The following is a 26,863-nucleotide window of genomic DNA, read 5'->3' on the forward strand; positions in this document are numbered from 1 at the left end:
CCAGGCTCCTCCATCCATGGGATTTTCTAGGCAAGAGTACTGGAGTGGCTTGCCATTGCCTTCTCCGGCCATGAGGTCCTACAGCTTGATAAAATCTTAAGGATGGAGTAACTTCCTTCAAGGGAGGAAAATATTTAAAATATTTTCCAAATTTAACCTGATGCTCCCCTAGGTACCATGCATTCATTACTAATGCGTTCATCTTACTACTTTATTTTTTTTTTGAGAGAAGGATTTTAAAAAATCTGATAAACAGTTAAGCAGCTTTGCTTTTGGCACTCCCCTCAGCTGAGATACCAGTTAGAGATTCCAGCAAACTATCTCGGGAAAACAGTGAAAGTCAGCCTGCAGTTTCATCTCATAATGTTTATTTTTAAATCATCTGCCTCTTTGAACTGACTGGCTTGTAGGCCAGTGCTTCGCAAATGCCAGTTCACAGATGGAAACATACACACGTGCTCACACGCACGTCAAGCTTTCCACTGTGGTGGGCAAATGGAACGTTTGTCCTGTCAGCCCATCCCGCCTCTTACGAGAAGGTCAGGCTGGGGGGACCCTTTCTCCGGAGGTGGCCCTACCCTTCACTTACGGATGGTGGCGGTCACAGTGCGTGATGGCGGTCACAGCTGATTTCTGCTCCCTGCCTGCTGCACGTCCCCACCGCCTCTCCAGATTTTGGAGGGAGGTTTCATCTATTCTTGAGCACCCCAAAACAAATTTAAAATAACCAGTTTCTTGCTCCTTCCATTCTTTTCCATCCTCCGCCCCTCCTCTCCTGTCTCTCGAGCTCCGGTGAGAACTCACAGCACCAAGGCCTTCACCGAGTCCCAGGCCCTCCCTGCGCCGAGTGGCTCTGAGGGTACAGCTGCTCCTTGTTTCACAAGTGAGCACAGGGAACTCCGGAGGCGGCAGGTAACGGGCTCGCGGTTACCCGAGTGGTGGGGCAGGTATTCGGAAGGCTCGGGGTGCTTCCACACCACTCAGGTTCCATCTATTTCACTGAGGACTAGTCAGGCTCCTTCACGCCTTTCCTGAGATAAACGTCAACACCCTGCTCATCCTGGCATTTCCATCAGCCGTCTTGCCTCTCACTCTCAGCTGCCTCCCGCCTCCCGACTTAGCACAACGCACCACAAGCAGGATCTGAGGGGATGCCAGCTGGGGTGTTTTCATGTTCTAGTTTAGCTCTTGGAGTAATAAGATTTCTTTTGATTAGAAGAACCTTTCTCACTGGATTAAAAAGAACATCTCCCTGTTTTCTTTCTTGGGAGAAGGGCAATCAAGAATTGCCTTCAGCTTTCAGATAAAAACATCAGCCTTCACTTAGACAAAGACGTCTTACTTTCCCGATGGGATGGGGACTATATAGTATATGGACATTTTACCAGTAACTGTAGAACCTAAGACATTTCATAGCTGTTCAGCAGAGTTATGCCACATTAAAAACGTGAGGGCTGGGTCAGAGGGGTGCTGTCAGCTAAGAGCTTCCGTTCCAGCTGGAAGAGGCTGGCTGCTGGCTTAGTCACGTGCTCACCTGTGTGACCTCACCTCCCTGAGTCCCAGTTCTCTCAAACGAAAAATGGGGCCAGGAAGAGTTTCTAACCCGAGCTCCTGTGAACGAGGGCTGACTGCCTCATTGTGATCGCGGCTGCTGTCGTTTAGCTGCTCAGTCATGTCCGACTCTTGGCGACGCCCTGGACTCTAGCCCACCAGGCTCCTCTGTCCATGGGGCATTTCCTCCTCCAGTCAATATCACCAGGGACCCACACATTTATTAATTTTATTATCGCTGTGCTGTGGTGCTGCCTGTAACACCTGGAGAAAGGCACAAACGTTTCAGCTGACTGCCACATCGCACTGTACTCACGGCGAAAATACCAAGAAAAGCTGATTTAAAAAATCATTAGATATGATGTCTACAAAATGAAATGGCTTAATCTCGCCATTGGTAAGATGAAAATCAGTATTTGTTTATTCCAGAATGACTCACACAGCTAAGGAATGCTTGGAATCCCCTGGGTGGTACCAAAGGAGATCTTTACAACAACTTGTGCAGAAAACCTTCTACTAAAACTACTGCAGTAACAACACACAGCACGACACGATCGATGGGGCTCGGCCTTGTAAATTTTCTTTCCCCCAAAAGGAGTCAACAGTTGAGCTGCTAATTTAATTCAGTATACTTGCCATTTTGAATCTTGTTGTTAATCAGCCTTTTGCTGTTGCTGTTCAGCCACTCAGTTGTGTCTGACTCTTTGCAACCCCGTGGACTGCAGCACAAAAGGCCTTCTGGTCCCTCATTGTATCTTGGAGTTTGTCCAAATTCATGTCCACTGAGGGGCTTCTCTGGTGGCTCAGACAGTAAAGAATCCTCCTGCAATGTGGGAGACCTGGGTTCGATCCTTGGGTTGGGAAGATCCCCTGGAGGAGGGCATGGCAACCCACTCCAGTATTCTTGCCTGGAGAATCCCACGGACAGAGGGGGCCTGGTTGGCTATAGTCCATGGGGTCGCAAAGAGTCGGACACAACTGAGCGACTAACTACAGCAAGTGTCCACTGAGTCAGTGATGCCATCCAACCATCTCATCCCCTGACACCCTTTCCTCCTGCCCTCAATTTTTCCCAGCATCAGGGTCTTTTCCAATGAGTCAGCTCTTTACTTCAGAAGACCAAAATATTAGAGCTTCAGCATCAGTCCTTTCAATCATATTCAGGACTGGTTTCCTTTAGGACTGACTGGTTTGATCTCCATGCTGTCCAAGGGACTCTCAAGAGTCTTCTCTGGCACTACAGTTTGAAATCAGCATTTAGGTGAAGAAAATGGAACACTGCAGAAGAGCGCAGATGGTATCACCAGTATTTCTATCACAAGTGTAGGTGTGTAGCTCCTGCCCTTGTGAAACGTGGTTCGGCCTGGGCTTGTCCAAGTGCACAGGCTGGTTTTACGACATCTGAGTACACGTGTGCCGTGACTTAGCTGTGTGTGTTGGTTCAAATGGTTCGATTTGCCTGATTTTTAAAAATTGAGACTGAAATATTAAAAACCTATTCTATTTATATACATACTTATCAAAATATTATACTCATCCATAAAAAGACTGAAAAGAAGTGTGTTGAGCTGTAAAGTACAAACCCCTTTATGCTGAGGTTTCTTTCTTGTTTGCTTTGGTTTTGCTCTGTTTTGTTTAACGTTCTTACCTGAGAAGACTTGGCCAGCTTCTGGGTGTATTCCTTCTCAATCTGCTTCAGTCTGCTGTTGGCCTGAAAAACACACGGACAGGAGCACACACACACACACACAGTGACCTGTCAGCGTGGCGTCTCTGCACACGCCCGTCACCAGGCGCTGGGCCGGCCGCCAGCCGCAACGCCCTTCTGGGGCAGCCAGAAAACCACAGGCCTTGCCTTTGATCTAACGCCAACTATTCATCACTTAAAAAGCAAAAGAAAAAAAAAAGATCTCTCCTGCCAATTATTAGGCAAACACAGACTTCTGTGGAAGGAGAAAGGGAGAAGGAGACACAGAAATAGATCCAGCAGAAGTGTGCCGGCTCAGAGGTGCAGGGAAGAGACAGGAAAGAGGAGGAAGAGGAAACCAGGGGAGGAGGGTGGGGCGGAGGACGGGGAGGTAAATTTAATGCCCTTCCCCCAGTTCAGAGATGAAAGAACTAGATGCTCCTGACCAAGGCGGAGGGGCGGCTCGGAGGCACTGAGCTGAAATCTGCGCCCTGCCCTGCCCTCCTTTCCTGGAGTGACAAGTGCACCTAAATCGCACTGTGTTTGTGCCCAGGAAGAGGGGTGGCCTTCCCGGAACCAGCCCACATCCTGAGAGCCGCGTTCTCTCCTTTGCACTCAAGCTCCGGGCCTGTGTGTGAGCTGCTTTGCTGTCTCTGGGAGCCTCGCATCTCCATTTTATCCCCCAAGCCGGCGGTGGCAGGGGGGCGTCGTGGTGAAGCCACCGGCCTCCCCTCCCATGCACCATGCAGGCAGCACGCGGGCCCTGTGGTCTGGGCTTGTGGCCCTCACTCTAGAACAGGCTTTGGTCACGACGGTCTTGTTTCCTCTCTTCTTCCCCAACCCTCCCTCCCTCCGTCTCCTCTCTCCGTCCGCCTTTCAGCTCTGACGACTAGACGTCTCAGGTTTATCGTCTCTTTTTCTTATCGTTTCTATTTTCTATTACCTTGTCTTTTTGATATTAATATTTTGTACTGATTTATCAACTTTGGATTTTTAAAAAATTCTGCCATGCTATTTATATTTCCAAGAGTTCTGTTGTTGCCCTCTGAACAGCACCATCACCCCCCTTTGATAAGGGCCCAGGCAGCTGAGGTACAGCAAGTTTCAGTAACCCACCCCAGGGCACCCACAGGGCATGAGGGAGCCGGGACCGACCCCCAGGGGTGCAGGCCCTGCACCAGCTGGAGCGCTGGCCCAGGGCCTCTCGGGGTCCCACTGCTCCCCGGGGATTAATTTCATACACACCTGGACACGTCTGTGTGTTCGTGCACACACACACACGTTTTCTTTCTGCTCTCTGGAGCATCTGTACTTTTTCTTAGTTCCCTCTGTTTCCTTGCTGAGCCAGCCCGTTTTGGTCTGTTTTTCACCTTAGAAATTTCTTGCATTTTGGGTCACCTTTGGTGTTCTTTCTTATTTAAAGCGCGGCCCTCTGGAACGGGCAGGCCTGGGGATGGGTGCGCGCTGGCTCCCAGACTCTCCCATGCCATCATCTGACTGCCCAGCGCTGCGCCCTCGGGTTTACAGCCTGGAGGCGTACACCCGGTGACCGAGGTTTTCAGAAGGGCGCCGAGACGTTCAAGATGTTGATTCTTGCACAATTCCGTTTTAATTTTAGCCCTTGGTCTCCTCTCTCCTGCCATCTCTGCAGGGAGCAAACCATCGCCAAGTGATGGTGTTTGGAGTGAGGCTCAGATGGTGAAGAATCCGCCTGCAGTGCAGGAGACAAAGGTTCCATCCCTGGGTTGGGAAGATCCCCTGGAGGAGGGCACAGCAACCCACTCCAGTATTCTGGCCTGGAGAATCCCACGGACAGAGGAGCCTGGCGGGCCACAGTCTGTGTGGTCGCACAGAGTCGGACACGCTGAGATAGACAGAGACACACATACACACGCACAGCATCTTTGGGGGTCACTGGGTTGCAGGGTCGGGCTCTGGAGCTGGATCAGCCAGTAAGAAGAGGCCCCGCCGGCCCCACACGCATTTGTAGTGAGAAGGCGCATGTGTCCGGGGGTCTCCTACCGGCGCCCACCGTGGGCTTCCACCCCCCCAGCCACTGGGGGTACGTTTCTGCTCCTGACAAGGCGCCCATGTGGGTCTGTTACAGGACCTGAGCTGACTACACAGCCCTGCACTTCATGACAAGCTCCCCAGCTCCCTCGAGGCCCTCCCACCTGGAGCCCCCAGAGGGGCCTGGCCTGACAGTGGCTGCTCTCCCAGGGACTCAGAGTCCCTGCGGCTCCATGATTGATAAACCACTCTCGATGAAACTGAGGCTGCGGCAAAACTCACGAGGTGCATCTGTCTCGGCCAGTACTTTTTAATTTAAAGATGCTTTCATCAATACTTCCAGAATGTCAAGGTGGGTGTGAGGGGGACCGGTGGTCCAGATGCGAGCTGAGTGGGCCCAGTGCCCCAGGGAGCCCAGGAGATGAGGGGACACCAGGAGCCGGGGCCGAGGGGTCCAGACTGCTACCAGACAACGGAGAGATGGGCTGGAGGTTGCAGGGCTGCTGCTCGTTTGTTTTTCGTAGGAGGACAGCACAGTTGTGTGTGGGAGGAGGGGAGGCCTGACTGTGGAGGGGTCGGAGCCGTGTCCTCGAGTAAAGGACGGGGTGGGGGGTGAGGTCCATCATCCCCAGTTTGAGGTGCAGAAGGAAAGGGTCCTGGGGACCTCTGTAGCGACGGCAGAGGAGGCTCCTGAGAGATTCCAGGTGTGCGGGCAGGTGTCAACAGTCACCTAGGAAGCCAGTCAGAGAAGAGGCAGAGGGCTCAGTTTGAGCCCTAGGAATCCAGGAAGCATTCCGGCCACTCGAAATCAACAATGCTGGCTTTAAAGTGAGGCCAGCTGGTGAGACATGAACACCTCCAGGACTTGCCAGAGCCACAGGGGGCAGAACACCTCCAGGACTTGCCAGAGCCACAGGGGGCAGAATCCATACTCTGGGGACTAATGAGACCAACTGAAGGGATAAAATGAAGGCATCGCCCTTCAAGGCCTTTACCGCCTGGATTTCTGAACTCCTCTGAAAAGCTCTAGTTTAGCACTGCTGAAACTCTACAGCTCAGTGATGATGCAAACTGCCTCTAAAACACTTCTGAATAATTTCATTCTCAGGATGTACTGATTGTCCATTTTATTCCCATACATAAAATAAGGTTAGGGTCAGTTATTTTAATCTAAGTCTTATTTTTATGGCTATGGTTACTATTTAGAAGCACAATTTTCCAACAATCATCTGCAGCGTGACCTGAACAGACGCAGAACAACAGACGCGAGGAAAACCCTGAAGCGAGAAAGTGGTTTTGCTCTCGCTGCCATCCGTCGACCTCCCGGCCCCGGGCCTGGCCTCCCGCCCCCAGCGCTCAGCTCCCTCTGCTGCTCCTGGCCGCGCCCTCAGCTCACTCTCCTCTGCTCCAGAGTCCAAGGTGTTCGTCCCCTTTCTCTGTGCTTCCCGTCAAACTCTTGGGTTTCAAACCCTCCTGGAAAGGAGCACCAGGTAACTTTCTCAAAAGAGTCGATGGTTAATCATCTTAATTGCTACCTTTTTCCTGCAGGATATTTTGTCTTAATTCGAAAAGAGTCCTTCATACCCCACCCCCCACCCCTTTTTTTTTCTCATTTCCTATCATTAGTGGTGAAAGTCCAGGCATTCATGATTTCCAAGAACATGACCCGAGGAGATGAAAATTAGGACGCTCGTCTAATATACTCATATTCAAGGCAAGCTCAGATCTTATATAGAGAACTTTCATTACAAATATACATACATCTTTGAATAATATATTTGTTTTTAGGATTAAAGAGAAGATGCTTCCCAGAATCTTGAAATGCAGCATAAAGCTCAGTTTACTGTGCAGTGTTCTCTATTCATAAGCTTTGCAGGAATCCACCTGATGCTTCGTCAAACACTGTGAGTGTGGTTATGGCCACTGGTGCCAGATGTTAATATGTAACTGTGCACTGCTCTGCCAACAGAAATATTCAGAGAATTCATAACAAATACTTGTATTTAATATATTTACAGAACTTTCCAACTTGAAAAATCTGTGTTGTACTTCAAAATAAAGGTATAAATTTGGAAGCATAAATAAAATTCACACTTTACATTTGGCCGGGATAGAGAACCTGGGGCTGTACAGAGCCTGCTGTGTAAACAGCCAGGAAACTGGGCGAGATGCAGGACCCACCGCTGTCAGATGCGACGTGGGAGCGGGGAGCACCGCTGTCAGATGCGACGTGGGAGCGGGGAGCACAGGGAAGGGTGCCCCTGGGAAGGGTGGGGAAACTGGCGAGATAAGCCCAGCACTCGCCCTGCCTTCCTCCAGAAGGCAGATACTGGATCTAAACCATCAAAGATAACCAGACAGAAGAAGGAGCAGGAATATGTGTGCAGGAGAGAAGTCAGGCAACAGACTTAGACCCAGAAGTGACAGAGATGGAGGAATTAGTAGACAAAGATTTAAAAATACTAATTAAAAACAGACCCAAGTATTTAAAAAAAACTTGAACACAGTGAAGAGAGAAACAGAACTAAGAAAGGACTGAACAGCCTGGAGCACAGGAACATATTATCTGAAGGGAAAGTTTCACTGGTGGGATAACAGATTTGGCACTACAGAAGATCACTGGATATGAAGAAAAGGCATTTTGAGTATCCAAATGACCGTCAGAGAGACAAAAGACTGAACTTAATGACCCTCTGAGACTATGTCACAGCAACTTACATATGTGAAACTGTTTACCAGGAGAAGGTCTGGGGAAATATTTAAAGACAAAATTGTGAAAAAATTTCCAATGTGAAGAAAACTATAATCCCACAAATTGAAGAAGATCAATGAACCACAACAATACAGACAATGAAAATCAAATCAGACACATAATCAAATCGCAAGAGTTGAAATCAAGGTAAAATCTTAAAAACACCCAGAAAAAGGATACATGAAAAAGAGGAACGATTTTTCATCTGAAACTATACTAGTCAAAAGATAACATAATGAATCTTTAAAGTGCTGAAAGCAAAAAATCCGTCAATCTAGAATTGCATATTTAGTGAAAATATCCTTCAAAACTGAAGATGAAATGCAGATAGCGTCAATTAAGATCTTGGAAATTGGTCACATCTTTGACAGACAGCAGAGGAAGTGCTTCCCTGGTGGCTCAACGGTAAAGAATCCGCCTGCAATGCAGGAGACCTGGGTTTGATCCGTGGGTCAGCAAGATCCCCTGGAGGAGGACATGACAACCCACTCCAGTATTCTTGCCTGGAGAATCCCATGGACAGAGGAGCCTGGAGGACTAGAGCTCATGGGGTTGCAAAGAGTCGCACACGACTTACTGATTAAACAGCAACAACAACAAATATTTGCATGTACCAGGGTATTCCTGAAATCATTGTTTCCCCTATAATTTTTTCCCTAGAATTTCCAGCTCAGTTTTATTAGGGAGTGGTCGATAAGAAATTTTAACATAAGATAATTTTTGGGTAAGCTTTTAAAGTGAAAATATTTTTTAACTTTAAGCATTTTTATTTTATATTGGTCTATAGTTGATTTACAATGTTGTGTTAGTTTTGGGTTAGCAAAGGTATGTACATTATTAACATTTAGCTGTATATACGTATATCTACTTTTTTCAGATTCTTTTCCTGTATAGATTATTACAGAGTACTGAGCAGAGTTCCCTATCTAGCAGTACAAGATGATTTTCTTTTTTTAAATTGAAGTAGAGTTGACATATAAAATCTGGTTAGTCTTCAGTGTCCTGAAGAATGACCTGACATTTGCATACGTTATGAAATGATCACCGTGATGAGTCTAATAACCATCTGTCTCTGTACGAAGTTACTATGAATGAGATCAGGTCCTGCCATTGCACCTAGAACATCTGAACCTTACTCTGAGACCCAGTTATGTTCTCAGTTTGAGACAATCATTGTAAGAAAGGGCGCTTTAATTAAAGACTCCTTCTTCCTTTCCATCGTTATGTGCAAATTCTAACTTGAGAAAATGGCAAACTGGTCTAAACTGCAAAACATTTGCAAATGTCATACTTAGTGATTCTTCAATTTTGATTCATTTCGAGAAAACGGATTTAAGTCATTTTATATTGTTGCTTTACCCAGAACCTTAACCTAGTAAGTAGGAGCCTGAAGTGTTGTGATTTTTGTCAGTACCAACTTTTTGGTGAGGAGCTATATTCTCTATTAAAGAAGGAAGAAACTAGATAGTTTTGGGAAAGGGCTGTGATATCATGATCAATATCACCACTGATTTTCCTCAGTAACTACTGGTGGATCCATTCTCAGACAAAATGCCCGTATTCCTGAACTGGCCCCATTTTGAATATGCCAAGTGAACACTGGATGCATTCTCTACACTGATTTGGTAACTGTGGCCAATACTGTGGGCTGAAATGACTGGTCTTCAGGTCAGTGACAGACGACCTGAAGCGTAATGGGGGCAGCTGGCTCTCTGCCCTCCCTGTGACTCAAGAGGCTCACCTCCTCGCCACTGCAACGTCCATGCTTACGTGGCTAACACCCATAAGTGATCACAGAAGATTTACATGAGTTTTCCTCCCATTATTGAATAAGAATGCAAACTGTGAAACAAGCTTATGAAAACAGTTAAAGAATTAAGATCTAATCAAATTTCAAAAGCTCACCCTCAAAGAAGCTCTCTGAAGCACAGGCCACAGAAATAGAAATGCATTTAATACCTGGGCAGAAATACAAACTCTGAGAGAATTAAGGAGAAACAACACTTTATTTTGCTCCAGGGAAAAAGCAGCTATTCTCTGATGTGCAAAAAAGAATTTATCATCAAAGACCAAATGTAAATGGGGGCAATTAATTTTTTTAAGATTCTCTACCTTCTATAATATTTTTGTCTTCGCTGTTATGCTTTATGCCAAAATCTAATGTTGCATGATTTGACAAATGTTAAAGAAAATGACTACTGTATTTAACAAATTTCAGCATACACAATATACATTTAAAATATACTTAGTAGATCTATATGTGAGTGGTACAGTGATTGGCCTGGCACTTTCAGGAAGCAGGAGAAGATCTATTTCAAATATGTGACTTCAGATATCAGAACATGTTAAAACGATTCTAATTATCGGTCAAGCAACCAATTATTTCAAATAAGCTTTGAATCTAGGAGTTAGATGTCCTGACTTGGCATACTCATAGATCCCATTAATGTTTTACTTATTTCAGAAAATTTTCTACTTTTTGCCTCACTTGTATACTGTAATGAATATTAGTGGGAAATTTATAAAATAATGTATTTACAGGAAGTTGCTACATTAGGTTTGCAGAAAGTTCAACATAAAGCAGTAATCTCGACACTGAACAAATGCTCTCGTCCCTTTCACAGATAATTTGGAAGTTCAGAAAGGTGCTGAGAGGGCAGTCTTGAGATTTAGTCATTAGATCTTTATTATTAAAAATGGCGTAGCGCTTGGGTAGTTTTATGGAGTTTTCCAGGGTTGCCAGTATTGAGGGGTTTACCACACCAATTCACTGAAAATAACATCTGAAGCATTTGGCAACAAGGAGTATGGTGCCATGCTCCCGTTTGGTCTGCACACGGAGGCCTTCCTTATCTTCGCTGCTCTGACTGACGAGCCCACAGCCGCCAAACGGTGCGCGGCGGGGCGTGCTGCTCAACAGTTCAACTGACGCTGAACCAACGTGGGTGGTGTGAGCACGGGCAGATCGTCTGCCTTCCCCGGCCACGATTTTATAATCAGAGGTTGAACTGGACTGAGGCTGAGCCCCGCAGGTGCGGCGGGCGCTCCGGGCAGCAAGTGAGCAGAGGGGCCAAGACCGGCTCTTCACGGAGCAGCAGGAGAGCCGCAGGCGAAGCAAGAGCGAGCGGGCGGAGGAGCCGGCAGCCCGAGGGCTCAGGCTGAGCCGGCCGCGCGGCCGCCGCGCCTGCAGACCCGCAGCGCCGGGTGCGGAAGCGCAGCTCCTGAATTAGGCTTTTGTGGGCGACTCTCCGAGCATGTGTCCGACTCTTGGAGACCCCACGCACTGTGGCCCCCAGGCTCCTCTGTCCATGGGAGTCTCCAGGCAAGGACACGGGAGTGGGTTGCCGTGCCCTCCTCCAGGGGATCTTCCCAGACCAGGGATCGAACCTGTGTCTCCCGCATTGGCAGGCGGGTTCTCTACCACTGAGCCAACTCTCCTCACTCTGCCTCGTTCTTCCACTTCAAGTAAATAAAAATAACTGCTTGCCTCTGATTCTTCACTAAGCAAGCGATTTTCTTTCTGAACTGTCCCCAGGTCTGGGGCACTCTGTGGCTTTTGACATTGCTAATGACTTTCATCAACGTTTATAATAACGGACACATACAGGGCACAATATTTTGTGTGTTTACGAAACACGATAAAGAACCCTCCGGAAATGACCACACAACTTCACATCCCGCACTGCAGACGCCAGCGCGTCCTCCTGGCCCACTGAGTCTCCTCGCTCCTGAGACTCAGCAACTCTGGGATGTTATTTACTGCCTGACTTAGAAAACATCACCTGTGTAAGTACCTCTAACTTATCGCTTAGCTTTACTATCTTTTTAATCGTTATACAGACAACCGCTCTCCACGTAATTTCCCGAAACACATGGTCCCTCACACAACACTGCTCCCAGGACTCATTCTCGGCGTTTCATTTGCAGCTGCGTTTTCTTCATTTTCACGGCCTTCGTCTATTCTAATTCACCTGTTAAGGGGCACTTGACCTTTCCCAGTTTCCTCCTCCACGAGCTGTGCTGCTGTGGACAGTCCAGTGCACGTCTTCTGGTGTGTATTTATGAATTTCTGGGGCACATGCTAATGAGCTGCACTGACAGTTCATAAATCAAATGTTCATCTCTACAGGATAATGCCACCGACATTTTGTTTTCTCACCACAGTGTATGCACGCTTTTTGTTCCATACTTTCAACCACACTTGGCACTGTCAATTTCCTATTTTTAATAATAGCTTTCAGTTCATTTCAGTTCAGTCGCTCAGTCGTGTCCGACTCTTTGCGACCCCATGGACCGCAGCACGCCAGGCCTCCCTGTCCATCACCAACTCCCGGAGTTCACCCAAACCCATGTCCATTGAGTCTGTGATGCCATCCAACCATCTCATCCTCTGTCGTCCCCTTCTCCTCCTGCCCTCAATCTTTCCCAGCACCAGCGTCTTTTCAAATGAGTCAGCTCTTCGCATCCAGTGGCCAAAGTACTGGAGTTTCCGCTTCAACAGCTTTAGTAATATATAATTAATTCACCTTTCATGAAGTTCATACTTTAATCTGCACAAGTCAGTATTTCTTAGTGTATTCATACAGCTGTATCTCGATCACCACCACTAGATTCCAGGACATTTCCATCACCTCAGAAAGAAACCCCACACCTACTCATGGTCATATCCTCCCCGGAAGCCACTGGCAACCACTGATTTCTGTCTCTGGATTTTCCCACCGAGGACACGGCGTGTGAGTGGGGCCTCACCACAGAGGCCTCCTGTGTCTGCTCTGCTTCTCTCAGCACGCTTCTGCTGTGGCATCAGTCACACAGCACTCCATTGTGTGGATGTGCCACACTTGTTTATCTCCCTGCCAGCTGATGAACGGTGGAGATTTTTAATGTTACTGGCATACAGTTGCTCATTAACTCTCAACATCTTTCAGTCTTTTCTGGATCTCCAGCCTGAGTCCTCAATTCCTCTCTTGTGTATGTGTGTCTTCTCCTTATTTTTCCAATTAGTCTTCCAGAAAGTCTGTGTTTTCTAGTCTTCCAAAAGGATCAAATTTTGATTTTACTGCACTACAACAAACTCTGGAAAATTCTTAAACAGATGGGAATACCAGACCCCTGATCTGCCTCTTGAGAAATCTGTGTGCAGGTCAGGAAGCAACAGTTAGAACTGGACATGGAACAACAGACTGGTTCCAAATAGGAAAAGGAGTACCTCAAGGCTGTATATTGTCACCCTGCTCATTTAACTTATATGCAGAGTACATCATGAGAAACGCTGGGCTGGATGAAGCACAAGCTGGAATCAAGTTTGCCGGGAGAAATATCAATAACCTTAGATATGCAGATGATGCTACCCTTATGGCAGAAAGGGAAGAAGAACTAAAAAGCCCCTTGATGGAAGTAAAAGAGGAGACTGAAAAAGTTGGCTTAAAGCTCAACATTCAGAAAACTAAGATCGTGGCATCTGGCCCCATCAATTCATGGCAAATAGATGGGGAAACGATGGAAACAGTGACAGACTTTATTTTTTTTGGCTCAAATCACTGCAGATGGTGACTGCAGCCATGAAATAAAAAGACGCTTGCTCCTTGGAAGAGAAGTTATGACCAACCTAGACAGCATATTAAAAAGCAGAGACATGACTTTGCCGACAAAGGTCCATCTAGTCAAAGCTATGGTTTTTCCAGTAGTCATGTATGGATGTCAGAGTTGGACTATGAAGAAAGCTGAGCACCAAAGAATTGATGCTTTTGAACTCTGGTATTGGAGAAGACTCTTGAGAGTCCCTTGGACTACAAGGAGATCCAACCAGTCCATCCTAAAGGAAATCAACCTTGAATATTCATTGGAAGGACTGATGCTGAAGCTGAAACTCCAATACTTTGGCTATCTAATGTGAAGAGCTGACTCATTGGAAAAGACCCTGATGCTGAGAAAGACTGAAGGCGGGAGAAGGGGATGACAGAGGATGAGATGGTTGGATGGCATCACGGACTCAATGGACATGAGTTTGAGCAAACTCCGGGAGTTTGTGATGGACAGGGAGGCTTGACGTGCTGTGGTCCATGGGGTCGCAGAGTCAGACACGACTGAGCGACTGAACTGAACTTACTCACTTTTTACTAAACTGTCTGCCTCCCTTGGCATCCATGACACTATCTCCTTTTGATTCTTCAGGCGCCTCTCTGGTAACTGCTTATTGGTCTCTGCTGATTTTAAATGAGAACTGCCCCATGCCATCTGCTCTTCCCTAGCTAAGCCCTCTTTTTAAAGTCCATGCTTAGAGCGTTAAGTCCCCTTTTTGTTGGAGTGAGTTCCGACCCTCTCTTTCTACTGCTCTGTCCCTTGCACCCACATCCAGACTCAGCCCAGCCACAGGGTAGCCCCCTTTCTGAGCTGTCTCATGGGTACTGAGTCAACATCCCAGCTAACCTCGGTCATGTCACCTCCCCTGAGTCTGCTCCGCCTCAGCTTGTTAACCGCTCCGTCACTGAGTCCCCCAAGTCAGAAACACAAGAGTTTCCCAGAACCCTCTTCTCTCACCCTTGACTTGATTTTCACTTCCAGGTCTTCACCCTTCCTCCCCTGGATTTTATACCAGCCTTTTCACCAGTCTCTCCTACTCTTTCTACCTTTTTCTGTCTGGCCTACATGCACCTCCTGGTGTTCTACATGAACTGCAGGGATGATCCCAATGCCCAGCCACTCTGCAGGCTTCACCTCTCCAGTCTCAGCTCCTGCGACTCTTTGCACAGAAGTTGCAGTAAACATATGGCTCAGGCTATTCTCTGAAAACTGTATTTGCTTTGGGCTTTTCACAGTGATGGTCTAAAACAGTGGTTCCAACCTGGGCACCTTGGGCTTATGAAGCATCACGACACTATCAGAGGACACAGGAAAAAGCCTAAGAAGTTCTCGGGGCCCAAAGATAGAATCTACAGAATGCTTTCTGTGGAAGCCCCCCACCCCCATTACAGAGGATGAGTTCTTCAAACTGTTCCGTTTTCCCCAGCGAGGCCTCTGCGGTGTCACCACCAAGCTGCCCATCTTAGCCTGACCCCACCTTGGGGACCACCCAATGCACCTGCTCACCAACTGGCCTTTTATTTCCTTTCAGACCAAAATCAGCATCGCAGGCCGTCGTATCTGTATCCCACCCACATGTTACCCTGACCCCATTTGGAATGGGGAAGTCTGAATCCTCGTATCAGTTTCGGGGTGTGATCTGTCTACATCTAATGCCAGACTGATTTATTACTGTCCTAGTGTAAATCTAGATTCACTAGAGAAAAAGACATCAATAGAAGGATAACAAGAGGAAACAAAACAAGAAACCAAAATCGTGACAAATAATTTTGCAAAGCTTAAATGTCTGTGAATAATCTACAGCATTGAGAAGTACTTCCCCAAACAGGATTACAATGAAGGAATAGATTAGGAGATATGATATCAGTGTGAAAGAAAAAGATATTATTTGAGGTCAGAACCACCAGGAGCTTAGGACCTAGGAATTTGCATTAAAAGTTCTCCTGTTGCTTCTGGTAATCAGCCCATTTGGGAACCACTGTTCTAGCTAACTGAGGACGTGACTGTGGGCCCTTTCTTAAATAAAAGTGGGCTGCTGTCCATGGGGTCACACAGAGTCGGACACGACTGAAGCAACTTAGTTAGCATGCACTGGAGAAGGAAATGGCAACCCACTCCAGTGTTCTTGCCTGGAGAATCCCAGGGATGGGGGAGCCTGCCATCTGTGGGGTCGCACAGAGTCGGACACGACTGAAGCGACACAGCAGCAGCAGCAGGACCATAATTTACACAAAGTACACAGTTTCTGCTCACCATGCTCCATCTCATTTCTACTGTGATTTATTTGGGGGGGGGGGCGTAAAAAGAACCCAATAAGTTGAGATTGGTTGTTTCAAATGAATGAAGAGCATGGACTTTGATAGCCCTGCCAGGGTTTCCATGGCAACGCAGAGCAAAGGTAATAACCACCAAGGTCTAAATAACCAGCGCTGCTCAGCGATCTTAAGCTGGCTTACTCTTAATGGTTTCAAATGCAGTAAAAAGCAAAATGGTCAGCTCCACGGAGTCAGGCAATATTACTACCAGAGCATATAACTAATTATGTGCTGCTGCTGCTAAGTCGCTTCAGTCGTGTCCGACTCCTTGCGACCCCACAGACGGCAGCCCACCAGGCTCCCCCATCATTGGGATTCTCCAGGCAAGAACACTGGAGTGGGTTGCCATTTCCTTCTCCAAAATTGTGTGCTAACCCCAAACAAATATAAACTGCAATATATGGTTTACTCATGAAAGCAATTAAAATACATAAATATAATTTGCACTGAGTCCACCACTCTGGCATGTAATTATCTAATTCAAACCACACAGCTAGGTGTTAGAATTTAACGTCCCTGAACTAAACACAAATATGGAAAGTCATTTTGGTATTTGATCCTCATTCATTTTCAACCAAATATCCACAAATTCATTTTAAATGCACAGAAGAACTGCAGCAGCTTCACCTAAATCAGTTTTCTACAAGTTAAACATCCCTCCTACACTCAGATGTGATTGTAGAACGACTTTGATCTTTATTCCCAAATTTATTGCTCCGTGTAATCCATGACAAAATATAATGTGATTTACTGTATCTCTATATGACAGCCCAGCAGCTGACAGAACTTAATAATTTAGCGTAAGAAACAAACCTTCTGGCACCAAAGCACACAAATCATAATGGGGGCTCTTTCGTATCAGTTTACAATGCAGCCTATACAAGCTGACACTAAGAACTTCAAAACAATTCTCTTTTTTGTGTGTGCATTTAATGAAGGAGGTTTTTATGCCTTAAACGTGCTTTGTAGCTGCAAGCAAAAACTTTTGGAACATTTTGCTTTTGTTCTCGTTAAAACAATGAGGGACCAGTCGCATGCTAATGTTCTTTTCTCAAAGAAAAGGACTCAGTTTCTTCATTTAATTTGAAGCAAATGAAGAAACAGAAACATGGGAATCTATAAACCAAATTTATATTTGGTTATTATATACAAAAAGGACAGATTATATAATTGGGCACTATATATAATGAAGACAGTTACAATATAGAAAAAGAATCGATTAAAATAATCAGGCACTATATAAGGCAGTCAAAACCTGTCGAGAAAAGAAGTTTCTCTGAAACTCTCTCTCTATGAACCCGGGTCTGCATTGGGGGCAGGAAATGTCAGACCAGATGGTCCTCAGGTCTCTTTCAGCTCAGAATCTCCAGGATCCACTTGACTGCTTTTCAGAGGGTCATGGTGGCTCTGACAGTGGGGGCTGTTATGGGTCTGGGGGGTCTCACGCTCCTGAACGAGGTGGCCAAGAGTGGGGGATGCTCCCAGATCACTTGCCCAGCCCCTGGAGATGATGAGTTGGTGTCTGAACACGGAGCCTGGCGAGGTCTGGCTGGGCTTCCAAAGCAGGGATCTCTGCAGTCTCACTAGTTTTCTAGCACTGGGGTTCTCAACAGAATACCCACCCTACCCCTACCCTGTGGGTCAACCTATGACCCAATCAAGGAGAAGCCACTTCTTGTCGCCTCTCCAGGGTATTTGGTTATAAAAGACAAGTTACATACGGTTTAGTTGTTTAGTTGTGTCTGACCCTTTGCGACCCCATAGACTGTAGCCCATCAGGCTCCTCTGTCCATGGGATTCTCCAGGCAAGAATACTGGAGTGGAGTGCCATTTCCTTCTCTAGGGGATCTTCCCCACCCAGGGTCTGAACCTGCGTCTCCTGCACTGCAGGATTCTTTACCAACTGAGCCACCAGAGAAACCCAAGTTATAGCTCCATCACTTCAATTCAGAACCTTGACACCCAGTGTCTTCTTACAGGTACTTGAATGAAAGATTCTTATTGAGGTGAGTTACCGCTGGGACGTCTGAGACACCATCCACGTGCTGCTGCTAACTGGCTGAACCCACCATGGGTCACAGTCTGAGCTCCTGCTCTGCAAGTGCAGAAATGCAACGTCGCCGCTGGAGGCCCCCACCCCGGGGTGGGGGCGGTTATCTGATATGCAGACAAGACCACAGCAGAATCCGGTTCTAGAGCATGTTTTCGTTTCCCTGTGTTGCATCCTTTCTTACATCTCCTTCAGGTCCGCACATCACCTTGCTCACGTTCTAAACCAGCATCTCGGCTTAACAGCTGTCATTTGTCACTCACACTCATCTGTAATCTCACAACAGAACTTGGAAAAACTCCAAGAATTCCTACTGTCTCTTGTTTGGAAAGATTATAGTTAATTGCTTCAGAGTCCAAAGCTACTAAAATCCTTGAAGTGCTTTTCTGATGAGCTGTGTGATTGGTTTTCAATTCACCCCAAATAAAGAACAAAACCTTATATGCAAATGTGCCACGAGCCAGGCTTTGTTCTGGAGTGTGTCAGTGGACTCTCAATCTTTTAAAATGGCCATGAGCCTTTTGAATATTTAAATACAAAAAAAAATCAAATGATGTGAACTAGATAATTTACTAGCCAAAACAGGCAGGAACTAAATTTAAAAATTTTCCTGACTGGTCAAAGGTATAATACAAATGTTTTAACCCAAAATATACTCAAAAGCTATTCCCTTCCACTTGATTTACAAAGTTTAAATATATTTGGTATTTAAATATACATGAAAATAAATTTGGTATTTAACTCTGCAGTGCTGCTTCCCTTTTATTTTGAAGTGAGAGAGTAAAAATGTTTTCTTTGCACAACCCCCTAAAAAATGTGTTTTTGCTTTTCTACACTTGACATGGAATCTGCAGCTGCCAACAGGAGATCTTCAGGAATATCCACCAAGAAGAAGCGCCACATCCTTTACGGCTTGGACCAAAGCTCCTAGCCCTCCCCGTGATTCACCTCTGCTCTTGTTCCAGGTAGACACCATCCCTGGCTGCATCCACTCTCCTGCTTGTCTTCCACTCAACTCTGACGTCAGACCCAAACACCCAGGGTTTGGCCAAATCAAGGGGTCTCGGGCCAAGGAATGTGGATTTTATTCTGGGTGCGGTGGGGTGTCTCAGAGGCTCAGGAGCGGGCAGAGAGATGAACGGCTGTCACGGGGGAGATGAGCCCCCAGGACGCCGGAAGGAACCAGAAGAGCAGAGCAGGAAGCGGAGCGACAGTCGGGACTTTTGTTTCCAGTCCTGAGGCTACGAGTGGTGAGGCCCCAGAGGAAGTGAGGGGTGATCCCAGCCTCGGGCCTCTTTCTGAAGGAGCAAGTCGCATTAGGGAAACCCAGAACAGCGAAGCAAAGGCAACGATGCCTTTGAGCTCGTCACACGCTTCTACCACGTCTTTCACAAACACGTGGGCACCCAACCGCTGACACACTTCCAAACGGACTTTCCTATAGAAATTCTTCATTTAAAGATGTTTAATTTTGATGTATTTTTCAGAGTGCAGCTGGGACAGATGAAAGATGCATTGAGAGATGTGACTACCGGTGAACCACGAACGACACTCGGGACTGAGGCTCGGAGCCCCCTGTGTGGCGGCGATGGCCTCTCTCACAGCTGCTCCCCTGTGCTATGCTCCCTTGTCAGTATTATCGATCGCCTTTGCTTCCATGACCCACTGTCATTGTTTTTTTAATTTATTTTATTGGAGGCAAATTACCTTACATTAATATACTGGTTGGTTTTGCCATACACTGACACCACCCTGGGTGTACATGTGTTCCCTTTCTTGAACCCCCCTCCCACCTCCCTCCTCCCCATATCCTCCCTCCAGGTCATCCCCGTGCACCAGCCCCAAGCATCCTGTATCATGCGTCGAACCTGGACTGGTCACATATGATAATATACATGCTACAGTGCCATTCTCCCCAATCATCCCACCTTCACCCTCTCCCACAGAGTCCCAAAGACTGTTCTATATGCCTATGTCTCTTTTGCAGTCTCTTATACAGGGTTCAGGTCACCATCTTTCTAAATTCCATATATATGTGTTAGTATACTATATTAATGTTTTTCTTTCTGGCTTACTTCACTCTGTATAATAGGCTCCAAATTCATCCAGCTCATTAAAACTGACTTAAATGCATTCTTTTTGATGGCTGAAAAATACTCCATTGTGTATATGTACCAAAGCTTTCTTATCCATTCATCTGCAGATGGACATCTAGGTTGCTTCCATGTCCTGGCTATTATAAACAGTGCTGCAATGAACATTGGAGTACATGTGTCTCTTTCAATTCTGGTTTCCTCGGTGTGTATGCCCAGGAGTGTGATTGCTGGATCATATGGCAGTTCTATTTCCAGTTTTTTGAGGAATCTCCAGACTGTTCTCCATAGTGGCTGTACTAGTTTGCATTCCCACCAACAGTGTAAGAGGGTTCCCTTCTCTCCACACCCTCTCCAGCATTTATTGCATGTAGACTTTTGGATAGCAGCCATTCTGACTGGTGTGAAATGGTATTTCATTGTGGTTTTGATTTGCATTTCTCTGATTATGAGGAATGTTGAGCATTTTTTCATGTGTTTGTTAGCCATCTTTATGTCTTCTTTGGAGAAATGTCTGTTTAGTTCTTTGGCCCATTTTTTGATTGGGTCACTTATTTTTCTGGAATTGAGCTGCAGGAGCTGCTTGTATATTTTGGAGATTAATCCTTAATCAGTTGCTTCATTTGCTATTATTTTCTCCCATTCTGAAGGCTGTCTTTTCACCTTGCTTATAGTTTCCTTTGCTGTGCAGAAGCTTTTGATTTTAATTAGGTCCCATTTGTTTATTTTTGCTTTTATTTCCAATATTCTGGGAGGTGGGTCTTAGAGGATCCTGCTGTGATTTATGTCGGAGAGTGTTTTGCCTACATTCTCCTCTAGGAGTTTTATAGAATCTGGTCTTACATTTAGCTCTCTAATCCATTTTGAGTTTATTTTGGTGTATGGTGTTAGGAAGTGTTCTAGTTTCACTCTTTTACAAGTGGCTGACCAGTTTTTCCAGCACCACTTGTTAAAGAGACTATCTTTTGTCCATTTTATATTCTTGCCTCCTTTGTTGAAGATAAGGTGTCCATAGGTGCGTGGATTTATCTCTGGGCTTTCTATTTTGTTCCACTGATCTATATTTCTGTCTTTATGCCAGTACCATACTGTCTTGATGACTGTGGCTTTGTAGTAGAGCCTGAAGTCTGTTTTTAAACAGATATAATCTATTCACCATCATGCTCACCCTTCTCAGGTGTACAGTACAACAACTTTTGCTATAGTCACCAAGCTGTGCAACTGTGTGTCTCAGTGCAGAGTTTTCTGCCCCAAAGGAGGCCCTGCACCGCTGGCTGCCACTCTCCACCCCGCCCTCAGGCCGTGGAGACCCGCGTCTCCCTTCTGTCTCTGAATGCTTCACACAAAGGGAAGAACACGGCGCGTGTGTCAGTGTCCGCCTCTTCTCACGCGCACAATGTTGTCAAGGCTGATCCACCTTGCAGCAGGGGTCAGCAGTTCATTCCTTTCATGACTAAATAACATCCCATTGCATGGATGTACCACATTTGTCCATTTATCACCATTAGATGGGAACTGAGTTGTTTCTACTTTGTGACTACTGCAAATAAATGTTGCTATGAACATTTGTGCATAGGTTTTTGCATGAACATGTGTTTTCCATTCTCTCGGGATACACTTAGGAGTGGAATTGGGGGGTCCTATGGTAATTCTATGGGCTTCCCTGGTGGCTCAGCAGTAAAGACTCTGCTTGCAATGCAGGAGACCTGAGTTTGATCCCTGGGTTGGGAAGATCCTCTGGAAGAGGGCTTGGCAACCCACTCTAGTACTCTTGCCTAGAGAATGCCATGGACAGAGGAGCATGGCAGGCTGCAGTCCACAGGGTCGCACAGAGTCACAAATGACTGACACGACTAAGCAGCAGCAGCAGCATGGTAATTCTATGCTTAACCTTTTGAGATTGATGCTTTCAAACTGTGGTGCTGGAGAAGACTCTTGAGAGTCCCTTGGGCAGCAAGGAGATCAAACCAGTCCATCCTAAAGGAACTCAACCCTGAATATTCATTGAAAGGACTGATGCTGAAGCTGAAGCTCCAATAATTTGGCCACCTGATGCGAAGAGCCGACTCATGGGAAAAGACCCCGATGCTGGGAAAGACTGAAGGCAGGAGAAGGAGACGACAGAGGATGAGATGGTTGGGTGGCATCAGCAACTCAAAGGACGTGCGTTTGAGCAGACTCTGGTGATGGTGAAGGACAGGCAGGCCTGGCGTGCTGCCGTCCACGTGGTCACAAAGAGCTGGACACGACTGAGCGACTGGACAAAAATGACAGAAGAATGCCCAGCACACCACCATGTTCAGAAAACATCCTGTAAAAATGTTACGTTACAGGAGACTGTTTCGAGGATATTAACCACGCTACAAACTGTCTTCTTCATTGAAAAAAATAGTGAAAGTGTTAGTCGCTCAGTTGTGTCCAACTCTTTGCGACCCCGTGGGCTGCAGCATGCCAGGCTTCCCTGTCCTTCACCATCTCTGGGAGTTTGGGCAAACCCATGTCCACGGAGCTGACGCTGCCGTCCAACCACCTCACCCTTTGTCGTCCGCTTCTCCTCCTGCCTTCAGTCTTCCCAGCATCGGGGTCTTTTCCCATGAGTCGGTTCTTCCCAGCAGGTGGACAAAGTATTGGAGCTTCAGCTTCAGCATCGGTCCTTCCAATGAGTATTCAGGGCTGATCTCCTTTACACAAAGAACCCCTCATAAATTTTCCTCTGAAGATTTCAATTCCAGGGATTTGAACAGTGACTTTTAAAACTCTGTTGCACTGAATCCTTTTAATTGAATCTTGTTCTAATCGTGATGCTCTCTTGACATTTGTTCCTTAAACATGTAGAGTCAAATTCAGTTTCCCCTCAAAGAGGCAGACAAACCAGCATCCATCGTTTTCTCACAAACCTGACCTCCAGCTTCACGCCGTTTCCTTTTATTTCCCTCTAGACTTGACTCCTTACTCTAAAAAAAAACTTGCATTTAAAAAGCCATCTTTGAGTTATAATATTTTCTCCCTAAAGATGTGAAAAAGTAAAAATGGGGGAAAAAACCCACCACTTTCAGTGAAGTTAAAGCCAGAAAAAAGCCAGAACTTCCAAGGAATGCTGAGTGAAAAAACTGCAGGCAAGGTTCACCAGTGGATGATAAAGAAGTAGAAGCAAGTCTGGGGAGATACAGGGTATGCAGACAGACTCAGAGCATCTCCTCCCCAGGATAGCTGACATATCACAGAGGGAAAAATAACGTTACAGCAAAGGCCCTGGCAGACGCCACCAAACCGAGTGACCCCAGTGAGACCGCGTCCCGGTATTGATACCACGCACTGGAGACGGCACCATGCCACCTCTGTAGGGTCCCCGCCAAGAACACAGGCCCTCAGCCTGACCATGAAACAACATAAAATAAATCCAAAGTGAAAATATTACACAAAATAACTGGGACTATTCAAAAGTGACAAGGTCACGAGAAATCAGGAAAGACTGAGAACGTGTCATGGGCTGGAGGAGACACACAAGAGCTGACGACTACGTGTAACAGGAGACCCTGGGCTGAGCCCTAGGACAGCACAAGAGGAGCGACAGTGGGAGAGCGGGAGAGATTCAAAGAGGGTCTGCAGTGATTAACCGGCGTAAATATAAACTACCTCACCAGCGCTCATTTCCAGGTTGCCATGGCCACACTAACAGTAAGTAAGATGCCGACGCGGGGAGGAGCCGAGCGATGGACAGACGGAAATTCTCTGCACTTTTTAGCAGCTTCTTAGTAAGCGTAAATAGAAAAGTTTTAAAAGCTTTACAAAGTCATCTTCTAACTTTTTAATAAGCAGAGTTTTCATAATTACTGCTTGACATCCCCCCAATATGTTCTCAGCTCTTTGCTTGCCATTTTCTGTCCCACTGGACTGCCTCAGAAATTTGTGTCTAGTGTCAATTCAAAGACCATCTTTTCCATAAAACAGTCCCTGATTATCACAGACCTCAGATTTCCAGCACGGTACCTAAGCTAGAACTCTATCATGCAGAGACACACAGTGTTAGATAGACAGCTGGACAGGACTTAGCGACTGAACCATCACCGTCACCACACAGCTAGGTTCCTTTCTTGTATTTCTCACTATCACCACTATAAAAAGCTTCCCTGGTGGCTCAGACGGTAAAGCGTCTGCCTACAATGCAGGAGACCAGGGTTTGATCCCCGGGTCAGGAAGATCCCCCGGAGAAGGGAATGGCAACCCACTCCAGTACTCCTGCCTGCAGAATGCCATGGACGGACGAACATGCTAGGCTACATCACGGGGTCACAAAGAGTCGGAAACGACTTCACTTTCACTTTCCACTATAACAAAAGCTCCCAGGAAGCAGGGGAGGTTTACGTCCCTCCCCCGATCAGCACGGAGCTAAGTATACAGTAAGTGCCTGATAGATACACACTGATTCATTCACCCACAGACTAAGGAAGCTGAAGCTTTGGGGGCTCACACCACCCGTTCATTCCCTCTCTGAGCTGTCAGACACCAAGAAGAGGGCCAGGCGGCCATGAGTTATGGCCAAGGATGACAGTCCTAATACTTTCTTGTTCACAGGAAGTCTCTAAAATGTATGAGACTTCCTTCAATTTAATAAGGTGAGCTGGGTCTAATAAACACCATAAGCTATACTGGAATTTTAACAATTAACAGAACTAGAGGCATAAATTATAAATCTTTAAAATCTTATTTTAAAATCTGTTAAAATTCCTCGTCCAATAATAACAGGAAATGTGTGATAATAAAAGCAACGTCACAAATAAGACTCAAAGCCACCGAGGTTTTATGAGGTATTTTCCACGACCCAGGGCTGCTTCCTTAGACTGTCCAAGGATGTCTACTGAGCTGCTAAATTCATGCAGTGGGAACAAATGTCTGTTCTCTTTGCCAAGAAAATACCATAGATGAATATTAAAAACAGCCCTGTTAGCCAAAATTCACATCTGCATGAACTTAGAAGTGTAGGTTTCCTTTCTTCCAATAATAATTTGTAATGCATTGTGAAAAACTTTAAAAATGGCATACAGTACACCACACCTGGCCAGTGAACTAGCATTTCAGCCGTAAGTGCAATGATAAAGCCTATACTGTTCCTGAAATGGGTTAGTGTGCTTGTGGATACATGCACAAGTATGTGTCTATCTATTAGGAACAGTTTTGGACACACAGCTCAGTGTTTGCTCTCTGTCTCCATATATATATTTAGAAAACAAAATTCAAAACATACCCTAATGTAATTAATCAATTAAAAAAGAAAATATTTTTTAGGGTACTGTAATTTAAGATGGGCTTCCCAGGTGGCGCTAGTGGTAAAGAACCCGCCTGCCAATGTAGGAGAGCTAAGAGACGAGGGTTCGATCTATGGGTCTGGAAGATCCCCTGGAGGAGGGGATGGCAACCCACTCCAGTATTCTCGCCTGGAGAATCTCCATGGAAACAGGAGCCAAACACAACTGAAATGACTTAGCATGCTCAGCACACATGCACATAATTTAAGACACGACAGTTAGATTTTTCTACACAATTATGGGAACACCAATACTTAAAAAAGCTTCTCAACTATCAAACTGGTATTGTTTTTAAAAGAGGACATCGATTCACTGAAAATGACATTACAAACACTGACATTTCTCCACCAAATTTTCGAGTGTAGGAGAAATGTATTTTGGGTCTGATTTCAATATAGTTGTTTTTGCAAAAATTTTGTAATATTTAAGTAGTACAGGCTTTCAATCTAATGCAATATTTAGAACATGTGCATAAACTACTAATTTTAAATCACTTTAATGTTTAAAAAGAATGACTAATAAGATCAAGAATAACTTGTATGTTAAAAAGAGGCAATTCAATATATCTATTCAGTTCAGTTCAGTCGCTCAGTCGTGTCCGACTCTATTACATGCCTATAATTTATGGATATCATTGTTATTTAAAAGTCATATATAGGTCTGAGGGCACAATAAAGTAAACTGGGAAATTAAAAATGCTCTGGCCTCTGGATGCATTTTCCATGACTGATGTGACCTCATTTGACTCTAATATGTTAGGTTTGTTTTGAGAAGTCATTTTTAAAAATTCATCAGTCTAGTAATAAAATATGCTTCTGTGAGAAATAAAGTATGTTAACATAGGTTGCTTCACTGAATTAAAATTAATCCTCCATAAAGAAAACTGCTAAACAATACTTATCTGATTATACAGAAATTCCAAAGAAGCTACCAAAAAAGTAACTAGAGCAAATAAGTGAGTTTAAAAAGGTCATAGGATACACAATCACTATTGAAAAACTCTACTGTACTTCTCAATAGTAATGAAAAAATTAGAATGCTGAAAACATGAAATAATTAGGTACGAATCTAATAAAATTAAAGCAACGTCTGTATGCTGAGAACCACAAATGCTGATGAAAGGCAATCAAGAAAACTAAATAAACGCCAGTGCAGTCTAAGCGCATGGACTGGGGTACTCGGTCTCAACAACGCTTCACTTTTTCCAAACTGAGAAATAGATGTAATACAACTGAAAAGCCCCACTAGGAGTCTGTGCAGAGTTCGTTTCACTGACTCTAAGAGCAAAATAGCCACTGTGAGCAAAACCATTCTGAAAAAGAACAGAGCTGGACAACAACCCAGACTGCTTGTCTCCAAGACTGACGATAAAAGCTACACTAACTAAGGCAGCGTGGCACTGGCGAAGGAAAGACATTCACGCCAGCAGAGCGAGGTCTGAGAGCCCAGTGTCACGGCACACAGGGACGGCCAGCCGACTTTCAACAATCACGCCAGCAGAGCGAGGTCTGAGAGC

At 45.7% G+C, this 26,863-nt stretch overlaps 1 protein-coding gene across 9 annotated transcripts in view; it reads right to left on the reverse strand.

Annotated features, from left to right (window-relative positions):
* Positions 1-26,863, reverse strand: part of CEP112 (centrosomal protein 112) — a 323,150-nt gene that overhangs the window by 67,607 nt on the left and 228,680 nt on the right. For 7 of the 9 annotated variants that reach the window (XM_088829417.1, XM_055408774.2, XM_055408772.2 and 4 more), the window contains one exon: positions 3,200-3,262. The exons of 1 other annotated variant lie outside the window; for it this stretch is intronic. In XM_088829417.1, coding sequence (XP_088685543.1) covers positions 3,200-3,262 — 63 coding nt within the window. Of the gene's footprint in view, positions 1-1,505; positions 2,375-3,199; positions 3,263-26,863 lie in introns of those variants that run through there. One more of the 9 variants, XM_055408771.2, reaches the window with a different exon arrangement.

This window comes from Moschus berezovskii, chromosome 20 (assembly GCF_049115385.1).
Source record: "Moschus berezovskii isolate FMDL1 chromosome 20, NW_MosBer_1.0, whole genome shotgun sequence".
Lineage (NCBI taxonomy): Eukaryota > Metazoa > Chordata > Mammalia > Artiodactyla > Moschidae > Moschus > Moschus berezovskii.